Here is a 22,623-nt window from a genome sequence, read left to right on the forward strand (position 1 = left end):
CAATATCCCCAATGTCCCCAATATCCCCAATGTCCCCAATGTCCCCCCAGTGTCCCCATTGTCCCCAATGTCCCCAATGTCCCCAATGTCCCCAGTGTCCCCAGTATCCCCAGTGTCCCCAATGTCCCCATGCCCACCTTGCAGCCGTGGGAGGAGATGATCCTCATGTCGGCGGGCACCCTGTCCCCTCCCTTCACCTCCACCAGGTCTCCCACCACCACGTTCTCGGCGTTGATCTGGATCTTCTCGCCCTCGCGGATCACCAGCGCTTGCTGGGGGGCACCGGGCACTCAGGGGGTGCCCACCCCCCCCGGGACCCCCCGGCCGTGCCCCCCTGCCCACCTGGGGCACCATGTTCTTGAAGGAGTCCATGATCTTGGAGCTCTTGGCCTCTTGGTAGTAGGAGAAGCAGCCGGTGACGATGACGACGGCGGCCAGGACCACCCCCAGGTACAGCTGCCACCGGGCAGGGGAGGGGACAAAGGGTTAGTGCCACCCCCAGTGCCACTGTCCCCATGATGCCAGAGCCCCCTCAGTGTCCTCCGTGCCCCCCGTGTCCCCACAGTGCTCCTGTCGCCCCTCACTGCCCTGCCCCTCGTGCCACCACAACGGCCCTGTCCCCCTCAAGGTCCCTGTCCCCACAACACCCATGCCACCCCCATGTCCCAGTCCCCACAATGTCCCTGTCCCCCTCAAGGTCCCCACGACACCCATGCCACCCCCATGTCCATGTCCCCACAATGTCCCTGTCCCCCTCAAGGTCCCTGTCCCCATGACACCCATGCCACCCCCATGTCCCTGTCCCCACCATGCCCCTGTCCCTCGATGCCCGTGCCCCCCTAGTGTCCCCTTGTGATGGCCCTGTCCCCTCAATATCCCTGTGGTGTCACCGTCCCCCTCGATGTCCCCATCCCCGTGACACCCCCACTCTCCCTTCGTCCCCCATGTCCCCTATTCTGCTCAGTGTCCCCAGGTCCCCCACAGCCCCCATGCCACCAGTGTCCCCTGTGTCCCCCACTCAGTGCCCATGCCCCCTGTGCCCCCCGTGCCCCCCATATCCCAGTGTCCCCCATGCCCCCTGTGTCCCTGATGCCCTTGTGACCCCCATGCCCCCATGCCCCCCATGTCCCTGTGTCCCCGTGTCCCCCATGCCCCCCATATCCCCCCATGTCCCCCATGCCCCCGGTGTCCCCATATCCCCCCATGCCCCCGGTGTCCCCTGTTTCCCCATGTCCCCACTGCCCCCATGCCCCCCATGTCCCTGTGTCCCCGTGTCCCCCATGCCCCCCATATCCCCCCATGTCCCCCATGCCCCCGGTGTCCCCATATCCCCCCATGCCCCCGGTGTCCCCTGTTTCCCCATGTCCCCACTGCCCCCCTGCCCCCCGTGTCCCCCGGTGTCCCCGTGTCCCCCATGTCCCCCATGCCCCCAGTGTCCCCCATGCCCCTCATGCCCCCAGTGTCCCCCTGCCCCCCATGCCCCCGGTGTCCCCCATGTCCCCCCTGCCCCCCATGCCCCCAGTGTCCCCATGTCCCCCATATCCCCCCATGCCCCCCATGTCCCCGTGTCCCCATGTCCCCCATGCCCCCGGTGTCCCCCGTGTCCCCCCTGCCCCCATGCCCCCAGTGTCCCCATGTCCCCCATATCCCCCCATGCCGCTGGTGTCCCCTGTGTCCCCATGTCCCCTCTGCCCCCCCCATGCCTCCTCTGCCCCCCATGTCCCCCGGTGTCCCCATGCCCCCCATGCCCCCAATGTCCCCATATCCCCCCATGCCCCCCCTGCCCCCGGTGTCCCCGGTGTCTCCATGTCCCCTCTGCCCCCCCCATGCCCCCCATGCCCCCAGTGTCCCCATGTCGCCCATATCCCCCATGCCCCCGGTGTTTCCCCCTGCCCCATGTCCCCATGTCCCCCATGCCCCCCCTGCCCCCTATGTCCCCCGGTGTCCCCATGTCCCCCCTGTCACCCATATCCCCCCATGTCCCCCATGCCCCCCATGTCCCCGTGTCCCCGTGTCGCCGTGGCGCTGACGTTGTCGTTGGCGGGCTCGTCCTCCATGGCGGCCTGGATGCCGTAGGCCAGGAAGCAGAGGATGGCGCCGATCCAGAGCAGGATGGAGAAGCCCCCGAAGAGCTGCCGGCAGAACTTCACCCACTCGGGCGTGGTGGGAGGGGGCGTCAGCGCGTTGGGGCCGTCCTGAACCAGGATCTCGGCAGCGCGGGCGTTGGTCAGGCCCTGGGGACACGGGGACACGGGGACAGCGTGACAACGGGGGACACGGGGGGACACGGGGACAGCGTGACACCGGGGACACGGGGGGACACGGGGACAGCGGGGACAGCGTGACACCGGGGACACGGGGGGACATGGGGACAGCGGGGACACCGTGACACCGGGGGACACGGGGGGACACGGGGACAGCGGGGACAGCGTGACACCGGGGGACACGGGGGGACACGGGGACACGGGGACAGCGGGGACACGGGGACAGCGGGGACATGGGGGGACACGGAGATAGCGGGGGGACACGGAGACAGCGGGGACGAGGTGACACCGGGGGGACAGCGGGGGGACACGGGGACAGCGGGGACGCGGTAACAACGGGGGACATGAGGACAGCAGGGACACGGGGACAGCGAGGGACACGGGGACAGCGGGGACAGAGGGGGACATGGGGACAGCAGGGACACGGTGACAACGGGGGACACGGGGGGACACGGGGACAGTGGGGGACACGGTGACAACGGGGGACACGAGGGGACACGGGGACAGCGGGGGACACGGGGACAGCGGGGACACGATGACTCTGGGGGGGACACAAGGGACACAGGGACAGCAGGGGGACAGCAGGGACACCAGGGGGACATGGGGACACCGGGGGGACACAGAGACACAAGGGGGACACGGTGACACCAGGGGGACATGGGGACAGCAGGGACACAGGGACAGCAGGGGGACTCAGGGACACAGGGACACAGGGACATGGGGACATGGGGACACGGAGACACAGGGACATGGGGACATGGGGACATGGGGACACAGGGACATGGGGACACGGGGACACGGGGACATGGGGACACAGGGACATGGGGACACGGGGACACGGGGACATGGGGACACAGGGACATGGGGACACGGGGACACGGGGACATCTCACCCGGGACAGGTCCACCTGGTACTTCCTGCCCAGCTCATCCAGGGACAGTTTGTGGTCATCCTGAGGGACAAATGCCACCCCTGTCACCGCGTCCCCCTGCCGCCCCCGTCACCCGTGTCCCTCTGGCTGGGGTGGCATGGCCAGCTGTCCCCAGAGTCCCACACAGCCCACGTCACCCATGTCACTGTCACCTCAGCCGGGTGACATGGGACAGCTGTCCCCGTGACCCCAGTCACCCCAGCAGGGTGGCATGTCCCCGTGTCCCCACGTCACCCACATCCCTCTGGATGGATGACACTGCCAGCTGTCCCCGGAGTCCCGTGTCACCCATGTCACCAGTGTCCCCATGGAGGCAATGACATGGCCACCGTCCCCATGTCCCTCATGCCCCCCATGTCTCCGTGGTCCCAGTGTCACCCATGCTCCCTATGCCCCATGTCCCCTGTCACCGTCCCTGTGTCCCCCGTGTCCCCCCTGTCCCCATGTTGCTGTCACTGTCCCCTGTCCCCTGGCAGTCCAGTGTCCCACTGTCTGTCCCCGTCCCCGGTCCCCTAGCTGTCCCCTGTCCCCCTGTCCCTGTCCCCTGTCTGTCCCTGTCGCTGTCCCCTGATTATCCCCATGTCCCTGTCACTGTCCCCATGTCCCCATGTCCCTGTCCCCCGGCTGTCCCCCGGCTGTCCCCGTGTCCCCCGGCTGTCCCCGTGTCCTCCGTCTGTCCCCATGTCCCCCGGCTGTCCCCGTGTCCCCTGTTACTGTCCCCCGGTTGTCCCCCGGCTGTCCCCGTGTCCCCTGTTACTGTCCCCCGGTTGTCCCCCGGCTGTCCCCGTGTCCCCTGTCGCTATCCCCCGGCTGTCCCCGTGTCCCCCGGCTGTCCCCGTGTCCCCTGTCGCTGTCCCCCGGCTGTCCCCGTGTCCCCCCGGCTGTCCCCCGGCTGTCCCCATGTCTCCTGTCGCTGTCCCCTGGCTGTCCCCCGGCTGTCCCCGTGTCCCCTGTCGCTATCCCCTGGCTGTCCCCCAGCTGCCCCGTGTCCCCTGTTGCTGTCCCCTGTCACTGTCCCCGTGTCCCCCGGCTGTCCCCTGTCCCCTGTCCCCACTCACCAGGTTCACCTCCTTCTTGAGCTCGTCCAGCTCCTTCTCCTTCTGCTTCCTCTTCCCGCCGCCGTTCTCGGACGTGGTGGCCGCGGGCGAGTACTCGCGGCCGGCCTGCGGGGACCCCCCCGGTGGGCACGGGCACCCCCCCGGCGGCCAGGGGACCCCCCCGGTGCCACCGCCGCCCCCCCCCGCCAGCCCAGGGCCATTACCGTGGGCGTGGAGGTCACGGCCAGCACCGGCGTCACCGTGGCCACCGGCATCGTCGGCGCGGGGGGGGGCGGCGGGCACCGGGCACCGGGCGGGCGGGGGGGGCGCGGCGGGGGGGGCGGCGGGGTCACTGAGGGGTCATGGGGGGGGGTGGGGTCAGCGGGGTGGCGTTGAGGTCACTGAGGGGTCACTGTGGTCATTGAGGGGTCATTGAGGTCACTGAGGGGTCACTGTGATCACCGGGGGTCACTGTGGTCACTGAGGGGTCACTGTGGTCATTGAGGGGTCATTGAGGTCACTGGGGGGTCACTGTGGTCAGCAGGGTGGCATTGAGGTCATTGAGGGGTCACTGGGGTCACCAGTGTGGCACTGTGGTCATTGAGGGGTCACTGGGGTCATTGAGGGGTCATTGAGGTCACTGGGGGGTCACTGTGGTCAGCAGGGTGGCATTGAGGTCACTGAGGGGTCACTGTGGTCACCAGGGTGGCATTGAGGGGTCATTGAGGGGTCACTGGGGTCACCAGGGTGGCACTGTGGTCATTGAGGGGTCACTGTGGTCACCAGGGTGGCATTGTGGCCATGGGGGTCACTGTGGTCATTGAGGGGTCACTGGGGTCACCAGTGTGGCACTGTGGTCATTGAGGGGTCATTGTGGTCACCAGGGTGGCATTGAGGGGTCACTGTGGTCATTGAGGGGTCACTGTGGTCAGCAGGGTGGCATTGAGGTCACTGAGGGGTCACTGTGGTCAGCCGGGTGGCACTGTGGTCACTGAGGGGTCACTGTGGTCATTGTGGCCACCAGGGGGTCACTGTGGTCACCAGAGTGGCATTGAGGTGTCACTGTGGTCAGCAGGGTGGCATTGTGGCCATTGAGGGGTCATTGTGGTCATTGTGGTCACCAGGGTAGCATTGAGGTGTCACTGTGGTCATTGAGGGGTCATTGTCATCACTAGAGTGGCATTGTGGTCACCAGGGGGTCACTGTGGTCACCAGTGTGGCACTGTGGTCACTGAGGTCACGAGGGGGCCACTGTGGTCAGCAGGGTGGCATTGAGGTCACTGAGGGGCCACTGTGGTCACCAGTGTGGCACTGTGGTCACCAAGGGGTCACTGTGGTCATTGAGGGGCCACTGTGGTCACCAGTGTGGCATTGAGGTCATTGAAGGGTCATTGTGGTCACTGTGGTCACCAGGGTGGCCTTGTGGCCATTGAGGGGGTTACTGAGGTCACCAGGAGGTCACTGAGGTCACCAGGAGGTCACCGTGGCCATTGGGGGTCCCCTGGTCCCCTTGGACATGGGAGTGTCACCACAGCCATGGGGGTGTCACCGTCACCGTGGGGGGGGGGGGTGTCACTGTCCCCACAGGGGTGTCACTGTCACCGTGAGTGTGTCACTGTCACTGTGGGGGTGTCACTGTCCCTGTGGGTGTGTCACTGTCCCCGCAGGGGTGTCACTGTCACTGTGAGTGTGTCACTGTCCCTGTGGGGGTGTCACTATCACCGTGAGCGTGTCCCTGTCCCCACAGGGGTGTCACTGTCCCCACAGGGGTGTCACTGTTCCTGTGGAGGTGTCACTGTCACCGTGAGTGTGTCACCGTCACCGTGGGGATGTCACTGTCCCTGTGAGTGTGTCACCGTCACTGTGGGGGTCTCACTGTCCCTGTGGGTGTGTCACTGTCCCCATGGGGGTGTCACCGTCCCTCTGGGGGTGTCACTGTCACTGTGAGTGTGTCACTGTCACTGTGAGTGTGTCACTGTCCCCACAGGGGGTGTCACTGTCCCCATGGGGGTGTCACTGTCCCCACAGGGGGTGTCACTGTCCCCACGGGGTGTCCCTGTCCCCACAGGGGGGTCCCCCCAAGCCGGGCAGAGGAGGAGCCCCCCCAGGGCACCCCGGGGCCCCTCCCTGTCCTTGTTGGGGGGGGTGGGGGTGGCCCTGTCCCCCCTGTCCCCAGGGGTCCCCGCTGGCCGGGGGGGGGCGGGGCCGATGTCATGGAAAGCTCCGGGAGCCAAAACCAACACCGGGAGCGGGGGGGGGGCGGGGGGGGGGCTCGAGTTACCGGGGGGGGGCACGGGGGGCACCCCCCAACCCACGCAGGAGGGGGGAGGGGCCGGGGGGGGATCCCTGCCCCACCCCCAACACGGGGGGGACCCCAATTGTGGCTCCGCATTGGGGGGGGGGGACCCCACCTGAGGGACCCCCCCGCTTTTGGGGGGAGGGGGGGGAGGGGGGTGTCGGGTGTCGCGCGCGTGTGTCCCCCCCCCCTCCCCCCCCCGCCTTGGGGACAGCGCCAAGGGGACACCCGGAGGGGGAGGGGGGGGCAACCCCCACCCCGCGGGGTCCCCCCGAATTTTGGGAGGGTGCCCGCGGTGGGGGGGGGGTTGGGCTGGGTTTGGGGGGGGTCGCGGCGGTGCCAGCGGCGCGGGGGGGTCCCGGGGGCGGGCGCGGGGCCAGCGGCGCTCGGAGCCCCCCCGCGGGCGTTGCCAGGGCACCGGGAGCGGGGCTCGGGGCAGCCGCGGGCACCGGGCCACGCGGGGGGGGGCACGGGGGGGTCCCGCCCACGGGACGGGCGAGTTACAGCGCGGGGGGGGCGAGTTGGGGACCCCCCACCCCTAAAAATGTGATCCCTGCTCGGGGGGGCTGCGCCCCACGCGGGTTCTGCAGCCCCGGGGGGGTTTTGGGGGGGTCGGGGGGAAAATTTGGGGTGGGGGTCCCGCGTGGGGCGGTGGCACCTGCGCGGGGGGCGCCCTGGTAGAGTTGGGGGGATCCCGGGGGGGCTGTCCCGCGTGGGGAGGGTCGGGTCTGTGATTTGGAGGGGATCCGGGGGTCGCGGGGGTGGTCACGCGTGGGCGCCAACTCTGGGAAGGGGTCGCGGGGGGGCTTTGGCGTGGGGGGGGGAGTCTGTGGGGGGGTCCCGCGTGGTTTTAGGGTGCCCCGGGTGGGTTTGGGCTGTCCCGGGTGGGTTTGGGGTGCCCCGAGTGGGTTTGGGGTGCCCCGAGTGGGTTTGGAGTGCCCCGAGTGGGGTTGGGCTGTCCCGAGTGGGTTTGGGGTGCCCCGAGTGGGTTTGGGCTGTCCCGGGGGGGTTTGGAGTGCCCCGAGTGGGGCTGGGCTGTCCCGGGTGGGTTTGGAGTGCCCCGAGTGGGGCTGGGCTGTCCCGGGTGGGTTTGGGGTGCCCCGAGTGGGTTTGGGCTGTCCCGGGGGGGTTTGGGGTGCCCGCCTGGGGGGGCTTCGCGCGTGGGGGTGCCCGGGTGGGTGGGCAGTGTGCGAGGGGGGGGTTCGGGGGTGGGGGGATTTTTGGGTGCCCCGCGTGGCCCCGTGCCCCGCGTGGGCGCCCCGGGCCGCCCCTACTCACCCCTCTGCCCATGGCGCTGCCGTCGCCGTTGCCAGCCCGGGACACTTTTGGGGGGGGCGCAGCGACAGCGGCCGAGAAAAACCCGGCGGGCCCCGCCCGGGCCGGCCCCCCCCGCCCCCACCCCGCCCCCCTCCCCAACCCCCAGCCCGCGGGGGGAGCCCTGGGAACGCAGGTGTGTGCGGGGGGGGTGGGGCGACCCTTCCTGACCCCCCCAAATCCAGGGGGATCCCCACATCCGGACCCTCCGCGGGTCGGATTGAGGGGGGGCCGCTCCTTTTTGGGGAGGGGGCGGCGCTGCCCCAGGGTGCGGACCCTCGCTGCCCCCCCCCGGAGCAGGGGGGGTTTTGGGGGTGCTGTTTGGTTTTTTGGGGGTTCCCCGGGCCGGGGTGTGCCCGGAGCTCCCGGTCCGACCCCGCCTGGCACCGGGAGGTGCCCGGGAATGCGGCCGGGGGCTAAAATTAGCCCGGAATGGGGAGAGGAGTTGGGGGGACAGCGAGGGGGGGACTGGGGGGGCTGTGCCGGGGGTCTGAGTGTCACCAGGGTCTGAGTGTCACCAGGGTCTGAGTGTCACCAGGGTCTGGCTGTCACCGGGGTCTGGCTGTTCCCAGGATCCAGCTGTGCCCGGGATCCAGCTGTGCCCTGGGTCCGATTGTTCCCAGGTTCTGGCTGTTCCCGGGGGATCCCAGGAGCGGCTGTACCTGGGGGCTGTTCCCAGGATCCAGCTGTTCCCAGGATCCAGCTGTTCCCAGGCTCTGGCTGTTCCCAGGAACCCAAATGTTCCCAAAATCCGACTGTTCCCAGGGTTCGACTGTTCCCGGGATCCTTCTGTGCCCGGGCTCTGACTGTTCCCAGAAATCCAAATATCCCCAAAATCCGACTGTTCCCGGGATCCAGCTGTGCCCCGGGACCGACTGTGGCTAAATCCAGCTGTTCCCAGGGTCCAGCTGTTCCCAAAATCCGGCTGTTCCCAAAATCCAGCTGTTCCCAGGGTCCAGCTGTTCCCAAAATCCGGCTGTTCCCGGGCTCCGGCTGTTCCCGGGCTCCGGTTGTGCCCCTGGAGGCTGTTCCAGGGGACACAGCTGTCCCAGTGTCCCCTCGTCCCCAAACTCCGCTTGTCCCCAGCGTCTGGTTGTCCCTAAACTCCGCTCGTCCCATGTCCGCTTGTCCCCGGTGTCCGTTTGTCCCCGCACTCCGGCTGTTCCCCGTGCCCGGTTGTTCCTGCCCTCCCGGTGTTCCCAAATTCCGCCTGTTCCCAAATTCCGCCTGTTCCCGTCCCCACGCCCCCCCCCAGTGTCCCCAGTGCCGTGCCAAGGTCCCCTCCCAGTACCCCCCCCCCTTTCCCGGCTTTGTTTCCATGGCAACCGCCAAGGGCAGCTCAAGAACGGGGGGAGGGGGGACACCAGTGACACCAGTGGCACCAGTGAGTGGCACCAGTGACACCAGTCCGCACCAGTTATCGGCTCCCCCAGCCCGCGGCTCCGCTCCCGGCGCCGGCCGCGCCCTCCCAGTGCCTCCCAGTATCCTCCCAGTATCTTCCCAGTGCAGAGCCCGGCGCTCCCCGTGCAGCCCCACACCCTCGGTGCAGACCAGTAACCCCAGTGCAAACCAGTAATCCCAGTCCGGACTGGTCCCCCCAGCACCTCCCAGTCCATCCCAGTCTGTCCCAACGCCCCCCAGTTCCCCCCGTGCTGTTCTTCCCAGTGCTCCCAGTTCATTCCAGTCCCCTGGGGTTCGTCCCAGTCTGTCCCCAGTTCCCCCAGTCTGTTCCAGTCCATCCGAGCGCTCCCACTCCTTCCCAGTCCCTCCCAGTTTGTCCCAGTCCATCCCAGTCCTCTCAGTGCCGGTCTGTCCCAGTCCTCCCAGTGTCCCCAGTCCATCCCAGTTCAACCCAGTCCTCCCAGTGCCGGTCTGTCCCAGTCCTTCCAGTGTCCCCAGTCCATCCCAGTTCAACCCAGTCCTCCCAGTGCCGGTCTGTCCCAGTCCCCTCAGTGTCCCCAGTTCATCCCAGTCCCCCCCCAGTCCATCCCAGTCCATCCCAGTCCCTCCCAGTCCCTCCCCAGTCCTTGCCAGTCTATTCCCAGTCCCTCCCAGTCCATTCCCAGTCCATCCCAGTCCCCCCAGTGCCGGTCTGTCCCAGTCTCCCCAGCCGCTCCCAGTCCCCCCAATCCATCCCAGTCCCTCCCAGTCCCATCCCAGTCCATTCCCAGTCCATTCCCAGTGCATCCCAGTCACTCCCAGTCCATTCCCAGTCCATCCCAGTCCCCCCAGTCCATCCCAGTCCATCCCGTAGCCCGTCACCCCGATCCTGCCGCCTTGCCCCCCCCCCGTTTGTCCCCTGTCTGTCCCTCCGTTGTCCCCCCCTGCCCCCCCAGTCCCCGCTGTCCCCCCGTGCCCTCCGTGTCCCCTCCGTGTCCCCTCCCGTGTCCCCCCCGCTGTCCCCCCCCGCTGCCCCCCAAGCTGAACAAACACCGATGACGCGGGACCGGGGCCCCGTGCCGGGACCGGCCCCACGGGGGACCGGGCACCGCCCCCCGCCCCCATCCCACCGCCCCGCCCCCAGCCCCTCCCAGTCCTCCCAGTCCTCCCAGTCCATCCCAGTCCCCCCCAGCCCCTCCCAGTCCTCCCAGTCCTCCCAGTCCATCCCAGTCCATCCCAGTCCCACTCAGTCCCCCCCAGCCCCTCCCAGTCCCCCCCAGTCCATCCCAGCCCTCCCAGAACCCCCAGTCCCTCCCAGTTCTCCTGGCCCGTCCCAGTCCATCCCAGTCCCCCCCAGTCCCACTCAGTCCCCCCCAGCCCCTCCCAGTCCATCCCAGTCCCCCCCAGTCCTCCCAATCCCCCCCAGTCCTCCCCGTTCCCAGTCTCTCCACTCCCCCATTCCCTCCCAGTTCTTCCCAGTCCCCCCAGTCCCTTCCAGCTCCCCCAAATCTTCCCTACTATTCCCAGTTCCCTCCCAGTTCGTTCCCAGTCCCCCCCCCCCCAATTCCCCCCAGTCCCTTCCAGCCCCCCCAAGTTTTCCCCACTATTCCCAGTTCCCTCCCAGTCCCTCCCAGTTCCCGCCCGGTTCCTTCCTAGTCCCCCCCAATTCCCTCCCAGTCCCCCCCAGTTCCTTCCCAGCCCCCCCAAGTTTTCCCCACTATTCCCAGTTCCCTCCCAGTTCCCTCCCAGTCCATTCCCCGCCGCCCCCCCCGCCCCGCGCAGCTGCTGCCCGTGGGCGGCAGGAATGCGACAGCCGGGGGGACACGGGACACGGGGGGGGGGGACAACACGCGTGTCACACACGGGACACGCCCAGGACACGCGTGTCACACCCGGGACACGCGGGGGTCTCGGGGGGTCCCTGTGCCCCGGTGTCGCTGGTTTTGGGGGGGGGTCGCAGCCCCCGCCCCCCACGCGCGACGGGGGGGAGGGGGCGGGGTCAGGGGTGGGCGGGGCGCTCAGCCCTCGCTCGGCCCCAGTCGGGTCCTTTCGGATCCGCTCGGCCCCGGTTCGGCTCGGCTCGGCCGCGTTCGGCTTCTTTCGGCTCCTTTCGGCTCCCTCCGGTTGCGTTCGGCCCCGCTCGGTGTCGGCTCCGTTCGGCTCGGCCTCGTTCGGCTCCTTTCGGCTTCTTTCGGCTCCGCTCGGCTTAATTTCGGCTTCTTTCGGCTCCGCTCGGCCTCGCTCGGGTCCGCATCCCCCAGCACCGCCCCTCACCCCCAATCTGGGGGGGATCCCGTGGGCAAATTGGGGGGAGGGGGCAGTGAGGGGGGACCCCAACCCCCACCCTGGGGGTCCCCATGTCCTCGGAGACCCCCTGCCCACCCTGGGGGTCCCCATGTCCTCGGAGACCCCAACCCCCACCCCGGGGGTCCCCATGTCCTTGGAGGGGTGGCACTGACCCCTCCCTGCCCCCCCTGCAGCATTTGGGGTCAGGCCCCTCTGCCCACCCCGATTTCACCCCAAATTCCTCACTGGAGCCTCTGGATTGCCCCTCCCCCCAGGCCCCAAACCCAGGGACACCCCAAAAAACCCGCAACACCCCAAAACCATGGCCCGCACCCCAAAAACAGCTCCACCATCAGAACTGGGGGGATATTTAATAAATAGGTTCGTGTTTTGGGACCATCACCGCGACTCGGGGCTGGCCCAGGTCCTGTTGCTCTCATGGGGGATTTTGGGGTTCTCTTTGCCCCCACAAACCCAGAGACACTCCAAAACCATCGTTCACACCCCAAACCCACCACCACCATCAGAACTGGGGGGATTTTTGGTATTTACACCCAGATTTTGGTGGCATCACCTCAACTCGGGGCTGGCCAAGGTCCCTTTGCTCTCACACGGGATTTTGGGGTCCCCTTCTCCCCCACAAACCCGGGGACACCCCAAATCCACCACTCTCACCCCAAATCCACCACTCACACCATATTGGGGAGGATTTTTGCTATTTACACCCGGATTTTGGTGACATCACTGCGACTCGGGGCTGGCCAAGGTCCCTTTGCTCTCACGGGGGATTTTGGGGTCCCCTTCGCCCTCCGAGCCCAGGGACACCTTACAAACCCGGGGACACCCCAAACCCACCACCACCATGATAACGGGGAGGATTCTCACTATTTACACCCAGCTTTTGGTGACATCACCTCAACTCGGGGCTGGCCAAGGTCCCTTTGCTCTCCTGAGAGATTTTGGGGTCCCCCTCTCCCCCACAAACCCCGGGACACCCCAAATCCACCACTCACACCCCAAATCCACCACTCACACCATATTGGGGAGGATTTTTGCTATTTACACCCGGATTTCAGCGGTATCACCGCGACTCGGGGCTGGCCAAGGTCCCGTTGCTCTCGCGGGGGGACATTTCGGGGTCCCCCTCGCCCCCCGCGGCCGCCGCCTCGTCCAGCCGGCTGGGGATGGACCAGTACAGGTGGGCGTCGCGGCGGGCGGCGGCGGCCGCCAGCTGGCGGGCGCTGCAGGCGGGGGTGGGCACGGGCACGGTGTGGTGGAAGCCCCCGTAGTCCACCTCGTAGAAACCTTCCTCCAGGCTGAGCAGCGGCGTGAAGCGGTGACCCCAGAGCACCTCGTCCGCCAGGTAGGAGCTGCGGGCCTGGCACGTCATGCCTGGGGGGCACCCCAATATCTGGGTCACTCAGGGCATGGGCACCCCCATATCTGAGTCACTCTGGGGATGGGGACCTCGATATCTGGGTCACTCAGGGCACAGAGACCCCAATACCTGAATGTTTCTGACCCCAGAGCACCTCATCCCCCAGGTAGGAGCTGCGGGCCTGGCACGTCATCCCTGGGGGCACGGGGTGAGGGGCACCCCAATATCTGGGTCACTCAGGGCACAGAGACCCCAATACCTGAAAGTTTCTGACCCCAGAGCACCTCGTCCGCCAGGTAGGAGCTGCGAGCCTGGCACGTCATCCCTGGGGGGCACCCCAATATCTGAGTCACTCAGGGCATGGGCACCCCGACATCTGAGTCACTCTGGGCATGGGCACCCAAATTCCTGGGTCACTCAGGGCATGGGGACCCCAATTCCTGAGTCACTCAGGGCATGGGCACCCCGATATCTGGGTCACTCTGGGCATAGGCACCCCAATTCCTGAGTCACTCAGGGCATGGGGACCTCGATATCTGGGTCACTCAGGGATGGGGACCCCAATACCTGAATCACTCTGGGCATGGGCACCCCCATATCTGGGTCACTCAGGACACAGAGACCCCAATACCTGAATCACTCTGGGAATGGGGGACCCCAACACCTGAAGGTTCCTGACTCCAGAGCACCTCGTCCGCCAGGTAGGAGCTGCGGGCCTGGCACGTCATCCCTGGGGGCACGAGGTGAGGGGCACCCCCATATCTGAGTCAGTCTGGGCATGGGCACCCCAATATCTAGGTCACTCAGGGGATGGGCACCCCAATTCCTGAGTCACTCAGGGCATGGTGACCCCAATACTTGAATCATTCAGACCATGAGCACCCCAATATCTGGGTCACTCAGGGCATGGGCACCCCAATTCCTGAAGGTTCCTGACCCCAGAGCACCTCGTCCGCCAGGTAGGAGCTGCGGGCCTGGCACGTCATCCCTGGGGGGCACCCCCATATCTGAGTCACTCTGGGCATGGGCACCCCAATATCTGAGTCACTCAGGGCATGGTGACCCCAATACTTGAATCACTCAGACCATGGGCACCCCAATATCTGGGTCACACAGGGGATGGGGACCCCTAATACCTGAAGAATCCAGGACATGGGAAATCCCAAATCTGCTTGGACGGGTCTGTGAAACCCTCAGAATTTGGAGCACCCCAATTCCTGAATCACTCAGGGAATGGGGACCCCAATTCCTGAGTCACTCAGGGAATGGGGACCCCAATATCTGGGTCACTCAGGGGATGGGCACCCCAATATCTGGGTCACTCAGGGCATGGGGACCCCAACACCTGAAGAATCCAGGACACAGGAGACCCCAAATCTGGTAGGAGGGGTCTGTGACACCCCCAGAGTTTGGGGCACCCCAACAACTGAAGGCATCCATCCATGTGCAGATGAAATGTCCCCACTGACGTGTCCCCATGGTGATGGGGTGTCCCCAAGGAGATGAGGTGTCCCAAGAAGATGATGTCCCCACAGAGATGAGATGTCCCCAAGAAGATGATGTGTCCTCATGGAGGTGTCCCCATGGAGAGGGAGTGTCCCCATGAAGTGTCCCCATGGAGGTCATGGATCCCCGTGGTGGTGATGTCCCCACAGAGATGAGATGTCCCCATGGATGTGTCCCCACGGATGTGTCCCACAGAGACGATGTGTCCCACGGAGGTGACGTCCCCATGGAAGTATCCCCACAAAGACACCGTGTCCTTGCACCACTGAGGCGTCACCATGCCACCAACGTGTCCCTGTGCCACCAAGGCATCCCTGTGCCACCGAGGTGTCCCCATGCCACCAAGGCATCCCTATGCCACCAAGGCATCCCTGTACCACCGAGGCATCCCTGTACCACCGAGGCATCCCTGGGCCACTGAGGTGTCCCCATGCCACTGTGATGTCCCTGTGCCACTGAGGCGTCCCCAGGCCACCAAGTCATCCCTGTGCCACCAAGTCATCCCTGTGCCACCGAGATGTCCCCATGCCACCGAGCCATACCTGTGCCACCGAGGCATCCCCATGCCACTGAGGCATCCCCGTGCCACCAAGATGTCCCTGTGCCACCAAGGCATCCCCGCCCCACCGAGCCGTCCCCGCCCCACCGAGCCGTCCCCACCCCGTTTACCTGTGGCCTCCACCATGCCCTCGAGGATGACGACGATCTCGAAGTCGTCCCTCTCCAGCTGCCCCCGCGACACGTCCCAGAAGGGGCTGCGCTCGTCGATCTCGTGGCTGATGATGAGCGGCGACACCAGGAAGAGCCGGTCGTCGCCCGTCTCGAAGCCCACGCTCAGGTCGGTCTGGTCGAGCGGGATGAACTCCCCCTCCTGCGTCTGCTTGGACTGGATGAGCTTGGCGCGGATGGAGGCCTCCACGATGTGCGAGTCGCGCAGGTCGCCCACGCGGAACATCAGGCACAGGCGGTCGTCGCGCAGCGACACCACGGCGTGCGAGGAGAACACCAGCGTCTCGGCGCGCTTGTTGGGCTGCGAGATCTTGACGAACATGCAGCCCACCATGAAGGCGTTGACCATGGAGCCCAGGATGGCCTGCAGCAGCAGCAGCACGATGCCCTCGGGGCACGTGTCCGTGATGACGCGGTGCCCGTAGCCGATGGTGGTCTCGGTCTCGATGGAGAACAGGAAGGCCGACACGAAGCCGTTGAGGTTGTTGACGCACGGCGTCCAGGTGTGGTCGCCCAGGTGCTCCAGGTCGCCGCGGCTGTAGGCGATCACCCACCAGATGAGGCCGAAGAAGAGCCAGGTGAGGGCGTAGGCCAGGATGAAGATGAGGAGGCTGAAGCGCCACTTGAGGTCCACCAGGGTGGTGAAGATGTCGGTCAGGTAGCGGTAGGTCTCGCGCACGTTGCCGTGCTGCACGTTGCACTTGCCGTCCTTCTCCACGTAGCGCTGCCGCTTCCGGGCCGCCGAGCCCCCCCCGGCCCCCCACGGGCGGCGTTTGGGGGGCTGGGGGGGCGGGGGAGGGGGCTTGGCCTCGGCGGGGACCCCCGTGGGGACCCCCTCGGGGACCCCGCAGAAGGCGGCGTTGTCCTGAGCCATCGGCGGCGGCTGGGGGGGGACAGGGGGGTGAGGGCTGGGGGGGCTGGGGTGGGGGAGAATGGGGGGATGGAACCCTCAAACTGGGGGGATGGAACCCTCAAACTGGGGGGATGGAACCCTCAAACTGGGGGGGCTGGGATGGGGAGAATGGGGGGATGGAACCCTCAAACTGGGGGGGCTGGGATGGGGGAGGGGGGGATGGAACCCTCAAACTGGGGGGGCTGGGATGGGGAGAATGGGGGGATGGAGCCCTCAAACTGGGGGGGATGGAACCCTCAAACTGGGGGGGATGGAACCCTCAAACTGGGGGGATGGAACCCTCAAACTGGGGGGACTGGGATGGGGGAGAATGGGGGGATGGAACCCTCAAACTGGGGGGGATGGAACCCTCAAACTGGGGGGACTGGGATGGGGGACAATGGGGGGATGGAACCCTCAAACTGGGGGGGATAGAACCCTCAAACTGGGGGGACTGGGAGGGGGGAGGGGGGGATGGAGGTGCCAAACTGGGGGGACTGGGATGGGGAGAATGGGGGGATGGAACCCTCAAACTGGGGGAACTGGGATGGGGGAATGGGGGGATGGAGCCCTCAAACTGGGGAGACCAGGAGGAGGAAAGGGGGGGATTGCACCCCCAGACTGGGGGGACTGGGATGGGGGAGTGGGGGGATGGAGGCCCAAATTGGGGGGACTGGGAAGGAATGGGGGAATGGAGCTGCCACGCTGGGGGGACTGGGATGGGGGAGCAAGGGATGGAGACCTCAAACTGGGGAGACTGGGAGAGAGGAATAGGGGGATTGCACCCTCAGACTGGGGGTACTGGGATGGGGGAGTGAGGGATGGAGGTGCCAAACTGGGGGCACTGGGATGGGGGGATGGAGGTGCCAAACTGGGGGCACTGGGAGGGAATGGGGGGTGGAGATGCCAAACTGGGGGTACTGGGAGGGAATGGGGGGATGGAGGTGCCAAACTGGGGGCACTGGGAGGGAATGGGCGGACCGTCCCCCTCTCACACACGCGTGTTCATCCCCCTCTGGGCCTTGCACGCTCACCCCGGGCACACTCGCGCGTGCACGCGCAGCCGGGTCACGCGCGCACCCCCACCCCCTCCTTACACGCGCGTGTGCCCCGATTGGGGGGGATGGGGGGGGAGGGGTGATGGGGGGGGGGTCCCTGCGGCACCACCCCCAACTCCCCCCCTCCCCCTTCCCCATTCATTCCCCACCCCGGGTTCGGGGGGGCACGGCCGGGTTTGAGGGTCACGGCCGGGTTTGGGGGGGGCCCGGCCGGGTTCGGGGGTCTCCCCTTGCCCCCCCCCGCGCCCCCCGCCCGCTCTCACCGCTGCCGCAGCCCCGCTCGCTCCGCGCGCTCCGGGCCCCCCCCCCGCCCCGTTCCCCGGCAACGGCCGCGCTCGGATAAAAATACCGGGAGCCCCCGCCCCCCCCGGCACCCCCCCCACCGCACGGACAACTGGCCCGGGGGTGGCCAGCGCTAGCCCAACCCCCCCCGCCGTGATCGGTTTCGCCCCCATCATCAGCGCAGCGCAACCCCCCCATAATTAGCGCGACCCCCCCCCCAGAATCATTAGTCCGGGGGTGTTCCTCACTAGCCCAGCCCCCCCCCACCCCACGCTCACGCCCCCTCATCGCTAGCCCGGGGGTGGCCAGTGCTTGCCCAGCCCCCCGGGCTCAGTTGCACCCCCTGAATTATCACAGCCCCCCCACCCCATCATTAGCCCTTCATTAATTAGCCCTTCATTAATTAGCCCAGCCGCCCCTGCGCTAGCCCAGGGCTGCCGTTCGCTCTCTCGGATTAGCCCCCCCCCCCATAATTAGCCGGGGGGTGCCCGTCATTAGCCCAGCCCCCTCCCCGGCTCAGCCCCTCCCTCCCCCCCCTTCACTAGCCCGGGGGTCTCCATCACTAGCCCAGCCCCCCCCTCTATCACCAGCCGGGGGGTCCCCATTGTAGCCCAGAGCCCCCCATCATTAGCCCAACCCCCCCCTCATTAGCCCAACCCCCCCTCATTAGCCCAACCCCCCATCACTAGCCCAGGCCCCCCCACCACTAGCCAAGGGCCCGGCCCCGCCCCCCCCCGGTAGCCCCCGCCCCGCGGTCACTCGCCCGCCCCTCCCCCCCCCGGGTGGACAAAGGATCTTTGTGGCTCCGGAGCGGCCGGGACGGGCCTGGCGTGGGACAGCCACGGACACACGGACACACGGACATACGGACACTGACCAGCCACCCACAGACACACGGACACACTGACCAACCACCCACGGACACACACGGACACACACGGACACACAGACACACTGACCCATGGACACACAGACACACTGACCAGCCACCCACAGACACACGGACACGCTGACCGGCCACCCACGGACACACGGACACTGACCCATGGACACACGGACACACCGACCCCTCACCCACAGCCCCACGGCCCCGGGACCCCTCAGTAGCACCCACGGGGCCGTCCCTGCCCGGACCCTCCGGGACCCCCCTTGGAGGCACCGATGCCCAGGGGACCCCTATGAGACCCCCGGTGACTCCGCCGGGACCCCCAGCGCCGGTGCCGGTGCCCGGGGGACCCTCCCGCGACCCCCGGTGCCCCAGCCGGGACCCCCAGCGCAGGTGTTGGTGCTCGGGATACCCTGCCCGCGACCCCCGGTGCCCCCGCCGGGCCCCCCGGTGCTCGAGGCACACGGCCCGAACCCCGGGTGCCGGTGGCCGTGCCTGGACATCCCCCCGCGTGCCCCCCGGTGCCCCCGCGGGGACCCCCGGTGCAGGCGTAGGTGCACGGGAGACCCCGCCGAGATCCCCGGTGCCGCCACCGGGACCCCCGGTGCCCCCACCGGGACCCCTATTGCCGGTCCCGATGCCCGCACACCCCCCACCCCCCCGGTGCCCCCACCGGGACCCCCATTGCGGTGCCGGTGCCCGCGGGCGGGGTCCCCCGCCGCCCCCCCCCCCCGTGCCCGGTAACGTGACCCGGTGCCGGCCGGCTCCTTTTCCACCCCATTAACCCCCGGCCCGCCCCCGGCGGCTCCTCCCCGCCCCGGGCCCCCCCGGTTCCGCGGGGGGGGGGTGCCCGTCCCGCCGCCGCGGCCCCGCCGAGCCATAAAGCCCATGGGGAGCCGGCCGGGCTGAGCACGGCGGGACCCGCGACCCCCCCAGCAAGGTAAGGGCGGCCGGGGGGGATCCCCGCGGGTCCCCCGTCCCCTCCCGGGGGGTCCCGAGGGCGGCGGGCACCGGCCGGTGGCGCTGGGACGGCACCGGCGCTGCGGAGGGGAGCCCCGTGACCCCTTGTCACCCCCCCACGCCCCCGGTGGCACCGCAGCGCCGATGTCCCCGCATCCCTGTGTCGCCGTCACCCGTGAGGCCGCGTCCCCCTGTCCCCGTGTCCCCGTGCCCACCCATCGCTGGTCCCCAAATCGCCGTGTCCCCAAGTGCCCACGTCCCCAAAGCCTTGTGTCCCACATTGCCGTGTCCTCGTTTCTGTGTATCCCCGTGTCCCCATGTCCTGATGTCCCCATGTCACGTACCACCCTGTCCCTGTGTCCGTGGATCCCCATGTTCCCAAATCCCCATGTCCCCATGGTCCCCCATCACCATGTCCCCATATTCCTGTGTCCCTGTATTCCCCCACTGCCATGTCCCCATGTCCCCGTGTCCCCATATTCCTGTGTCCCCATATTCCCCCATCGCCATGTCCCCCTGTCCCCATGTCCCCATATTCCTGTGTCCCCATATTCCCCCATTGCCATGTCCCCGCGTCCCCATGTCCCCATATTCCTGTGTCCCCATATTCCCCCATTGCCATGTCCCCATGTCCCCATGTCCCCATATTCCCATGTCCCCATATCTCCATGTCCCCATATTCCCATGTCCCCATGCCCCACAGCAGTGTGTCCCTGTGTCCCCATGTCCCCACACCCTCAGACCCTGTGTCCCCCTCCCATGTCCCCAACACCCTGTGCCCCACACCCCCATGTCCCCATGACACGTATCCCCGTGTCCTATGTCCCCACGGCCCTGTCTCTATATCCCATATCCCTGTGTCCCCACGTCCCTCATCCTTGTGTCCCCTGTGCCCCACATCCCCATCCCATGTCCCCATGTCACGTATTCTGTGTCCTATGTCCCCGTGTCCCCCTGTCCCTCTATTCTGATGCCCCCATGTCCCTGTGTCCCCTGTGCCCCATGTCCCCATCCCATGTCCCCATGTCATGGATCCCCAGGTCTGATGTCCCCAAGGCCTCTGTCCCTTTATCCCCATGTCCCCATGTCCCAGGTGTGGGTTATCCCGGGTGTGGGTTATCCCGGGTGTGGGTTATCCCAGGTGTGGGTTATCCCAGGTGTGGGTTATCCTGGGTGTGGGTTATCCTGGGTGTGGGTTATCCTGGGTGTGGGTTATCCTGGGTGTGGGTTATCCTGAGTGTGGGTTATCCTGGGTGTGGGTTATCCCGGGTGTGGGTTATCCCAGGTGTGAGTTATCCCAGGTGTGGGTTATCCTGGGTGTGGGTTATCCCAGGTGTGGGTTAAACCAGGTGTGGGTTATCCCAGGTGTGAGTTATCCCAGGTGTGGGTTATCCCAGGTGTGGGTTATCCCAGGTGTGGATTATCCTGGCTGTGGGTTATCTCAGGTGTGGATTATCCCGGCTGTGGGTTATCCTGGCTGTGGGTTATCCCAGGTGTGGGTTATCCCAGGTATGGGTTATCCCGGGTGTGGGTTATCCTGGATATGGGTTATCCCAGGTGTGGTTTATTTAGAGTGTCCCAGTGTGGGTTATCCTGGGTGTGGGTTATCCTGAGATGTGGGTTATCCCAAGTGAGCTTTATCCTGGAATGTGGGTTATCCTGGAATGTGGGTTATCCCACGTGTGGGTTATCCCTGGTGTGGGTTATGCCAGTTATGGGTTATCCCACGTGTGAGTTATCCCATGTGTGGGTTATGCCAGGTATGGGTTATCCAGGGTGTGGGTTATCCCACGTGTGGGTTATTCTGAGTGTCCCAGGTGTGGGTTATCTCAGCTGTACGTTATTCTGTATCCCAGGTGTGGGTTATCCCAGAATTTCGGTTATCCCTTGTGTGAGTTATTCTGAGTGTCCCAGGTGTGGGTTATGCCAGGTGTGGGTTATCCTAGGATGTTGGTTATTCCAAGAGAGGTTTATCCTGGAATGTGGGTTATCCCAGCTTTGGGTTATTCCAGCCGTGGGTTATCCTGGAATTTGGATTGTCCCGGATGTAGATTATCCCAGGTGTGGGTTTTCCCAAATGTGAATTGTCCCGGGTGTGGGTTACCCCAGGTGTGGGTTATCCCAGGTGTGGGTTATCCCAGGTGTGGGTTATCCCAGGTGTGGGTTATCCCAGGTGTGGGTTATCCCAGGTGTGGGTTAAACCCGGTGTGGGTTAAACCAGGTGTGGGTTATCCTTTGTGTGGTTTATCCCAAATGTGAATTATCCCAGGTGTGGGTTTTCCCAGGTGTAGGTTATCCTGGCTGTGGGTTATCTCAGGTGTGGGTTATCCCAGGGGTGGGTTATTCCAGGGGTGGGTTATCCCAGGTGTGGGTTATCTCAGGTGTGGGTTATCCCAGGTGTGGGTTATCCCAGGTGTGGGTTATCCCAGGTGTGGGTTATCTCAGGTGTGGGTTATCCCAGGTGTGGGTTATCCCAGGTGTGGGTTATCTCAGGTGTGGGTTAAACCAGGTGTGGGTTATCCTGGCTGTAGGTTATCCCAGGTGTGGGTTATCCCAGGTGTGGGTTATCCCAGGTGTGGGTTATCTCAGGTGTGGGTTATCCCAGGTGTGTGTTATCCCCGGTGTGACACTGACAGTGACAGAGGAGCCACAGGACCCCCGTGGCGGCCGTGGCAGTGACAGACGAGCTCTGGGACAGTGACAGTGACAGGGACCTCTGAGACCCACACTGGGGTGTGTGATGGGGGCCCCGTGTGGTGACAGTGACAGTAACGACGGGGGGGGTCCCTGTGTCCCCCTCGGTGACAGTGGCATTAACCATGTGTCCCCCTCGGTGGCCATGGCAGTGGCAGTGGGGTCTCTGTGCCACCTCTTGGTGGCCCTGGTGGTGTCGGGGGTGTCCCAGGGCCCCTGCGCTGGCAGTGGAGGTGACAGTCGGGGTCCCTGTGCCCCCCTGGGTGGCAGTGCCATTAGCGATGGGGGTCCCTGTGTCCCCTCGGTGACAGTGGGGGTCCCCGTGCCCCCCTCGGTGGCAGGGCCGTTGGCCATGGGGGTCCCCGTGCCCCCCTCGGTGGCAGTGCCATTAGCCGTGGGGGTCCCCGCACCCCCTTCGGTGGCAGTGCCGTTAGCCGTGGGGGTCCCTGTGTCCCCCTCGGTGGCAGTGCCATTAGCCATGGGGGTCCCTGTGTCCCCCTCGGTGGCAGTGCCGTTAGCCGTGGGGGTCCCTGTGTCCCCTCGGTGGCTCTGGCGGTGTCGCGGGCCCCCCGGGACCCCCGCGCTGGCGGTGGCGGGCGCGCGGGGCTCTGCATCTTAACGAGGGCTCCGTCAAAGCGCCTTTGTCCCCCCGCCAGCCCCATTGAAACCTCGGCTCCGGCCGCACAATGGCCCCACTGTCCCTGTCCCCGTCCCTGTCCCCCCCCCGCCA

At 66.5% G+C, this 22,623-nt stretch overlaps 2 protein-coding genes across 3 annotated transcripts in view; both read right to left on the bottom strand.

Moving 5' to 3' along the window:
* Positions 1 to 7,818, bottom strand: part of LOC311163889 (sodium/potassium-transporting ATPase subunit alpha-2) — a gene marked incomplete at its 5' end in the record, with an annotated part of 29,127 nt that extends 21,309 nt beyond the window's left edge. Inside the window, 6 exons of one of the 2 annotated variants that reach the window (XM_084223051.1) lie at positions 138 to 272; positions 343 to 456; positions 2,031 to 2,234; positions 3,157 to 3,216; positions 4,254 to 4,358; positions 7,807 to 7,818. In XM_084223051.1, coding sequence (XP_084079177.1) covers positions 138 to 272; positions 343 to 456; positions 2,031 to 2,234; positions 3,157 to 3,216; positions 4,254 to 4,358; positions 7,807 to 7,818 — 630 coding nt within the window. Of the gene's footprint in view, positions 1 to 137; positions 273 to 342; positions 457 to 2,030; positions 2,235 to 3,156; positions 3,217 to 4,253; positions 4,359 to 4,456; positions 4,533 to 7,806 lie in introns of those variants that run through there. The other variant, XM_084223050.1, reaches the window with a different exon arrangement.
* Positions 7,819 to 12,589: 4,771 nt separating this feature from the next.
* KCNJ9 (potassium inwardly rectifying channel subfamily J member 9) lies at positions 12,590 to 15,995 on the bottom strand (the record flags this gene model as incomplete). Its single annotated transcript, XM_084223013.1, has 2 exons — positions 12,590 to 12,900; positions 15,062 to 15,995. 2 exons carry the CDS (start codon positions 15,993 to 15,995, stop codon positions 12,590 to 12,592), a joined length of 1,245 nt encoding a protein of 414 aa, XP_084079139.1.
* Positions 15,996 to 22,623: the final 6,628 nt, after the last annotated feature.

Source organism: Fringilla coelebs (assembly GCF_963513975.1).
Source record: "Fringilla coelebs genome assembly, chromosome: 29".
In the NCBI taxonomy this organism is placed as follows: Eukaryota; Metazoa; Chordata; class Aves; order Passeriformes; family Fringillidae; genus Fringilla; species Fringilla coelebs.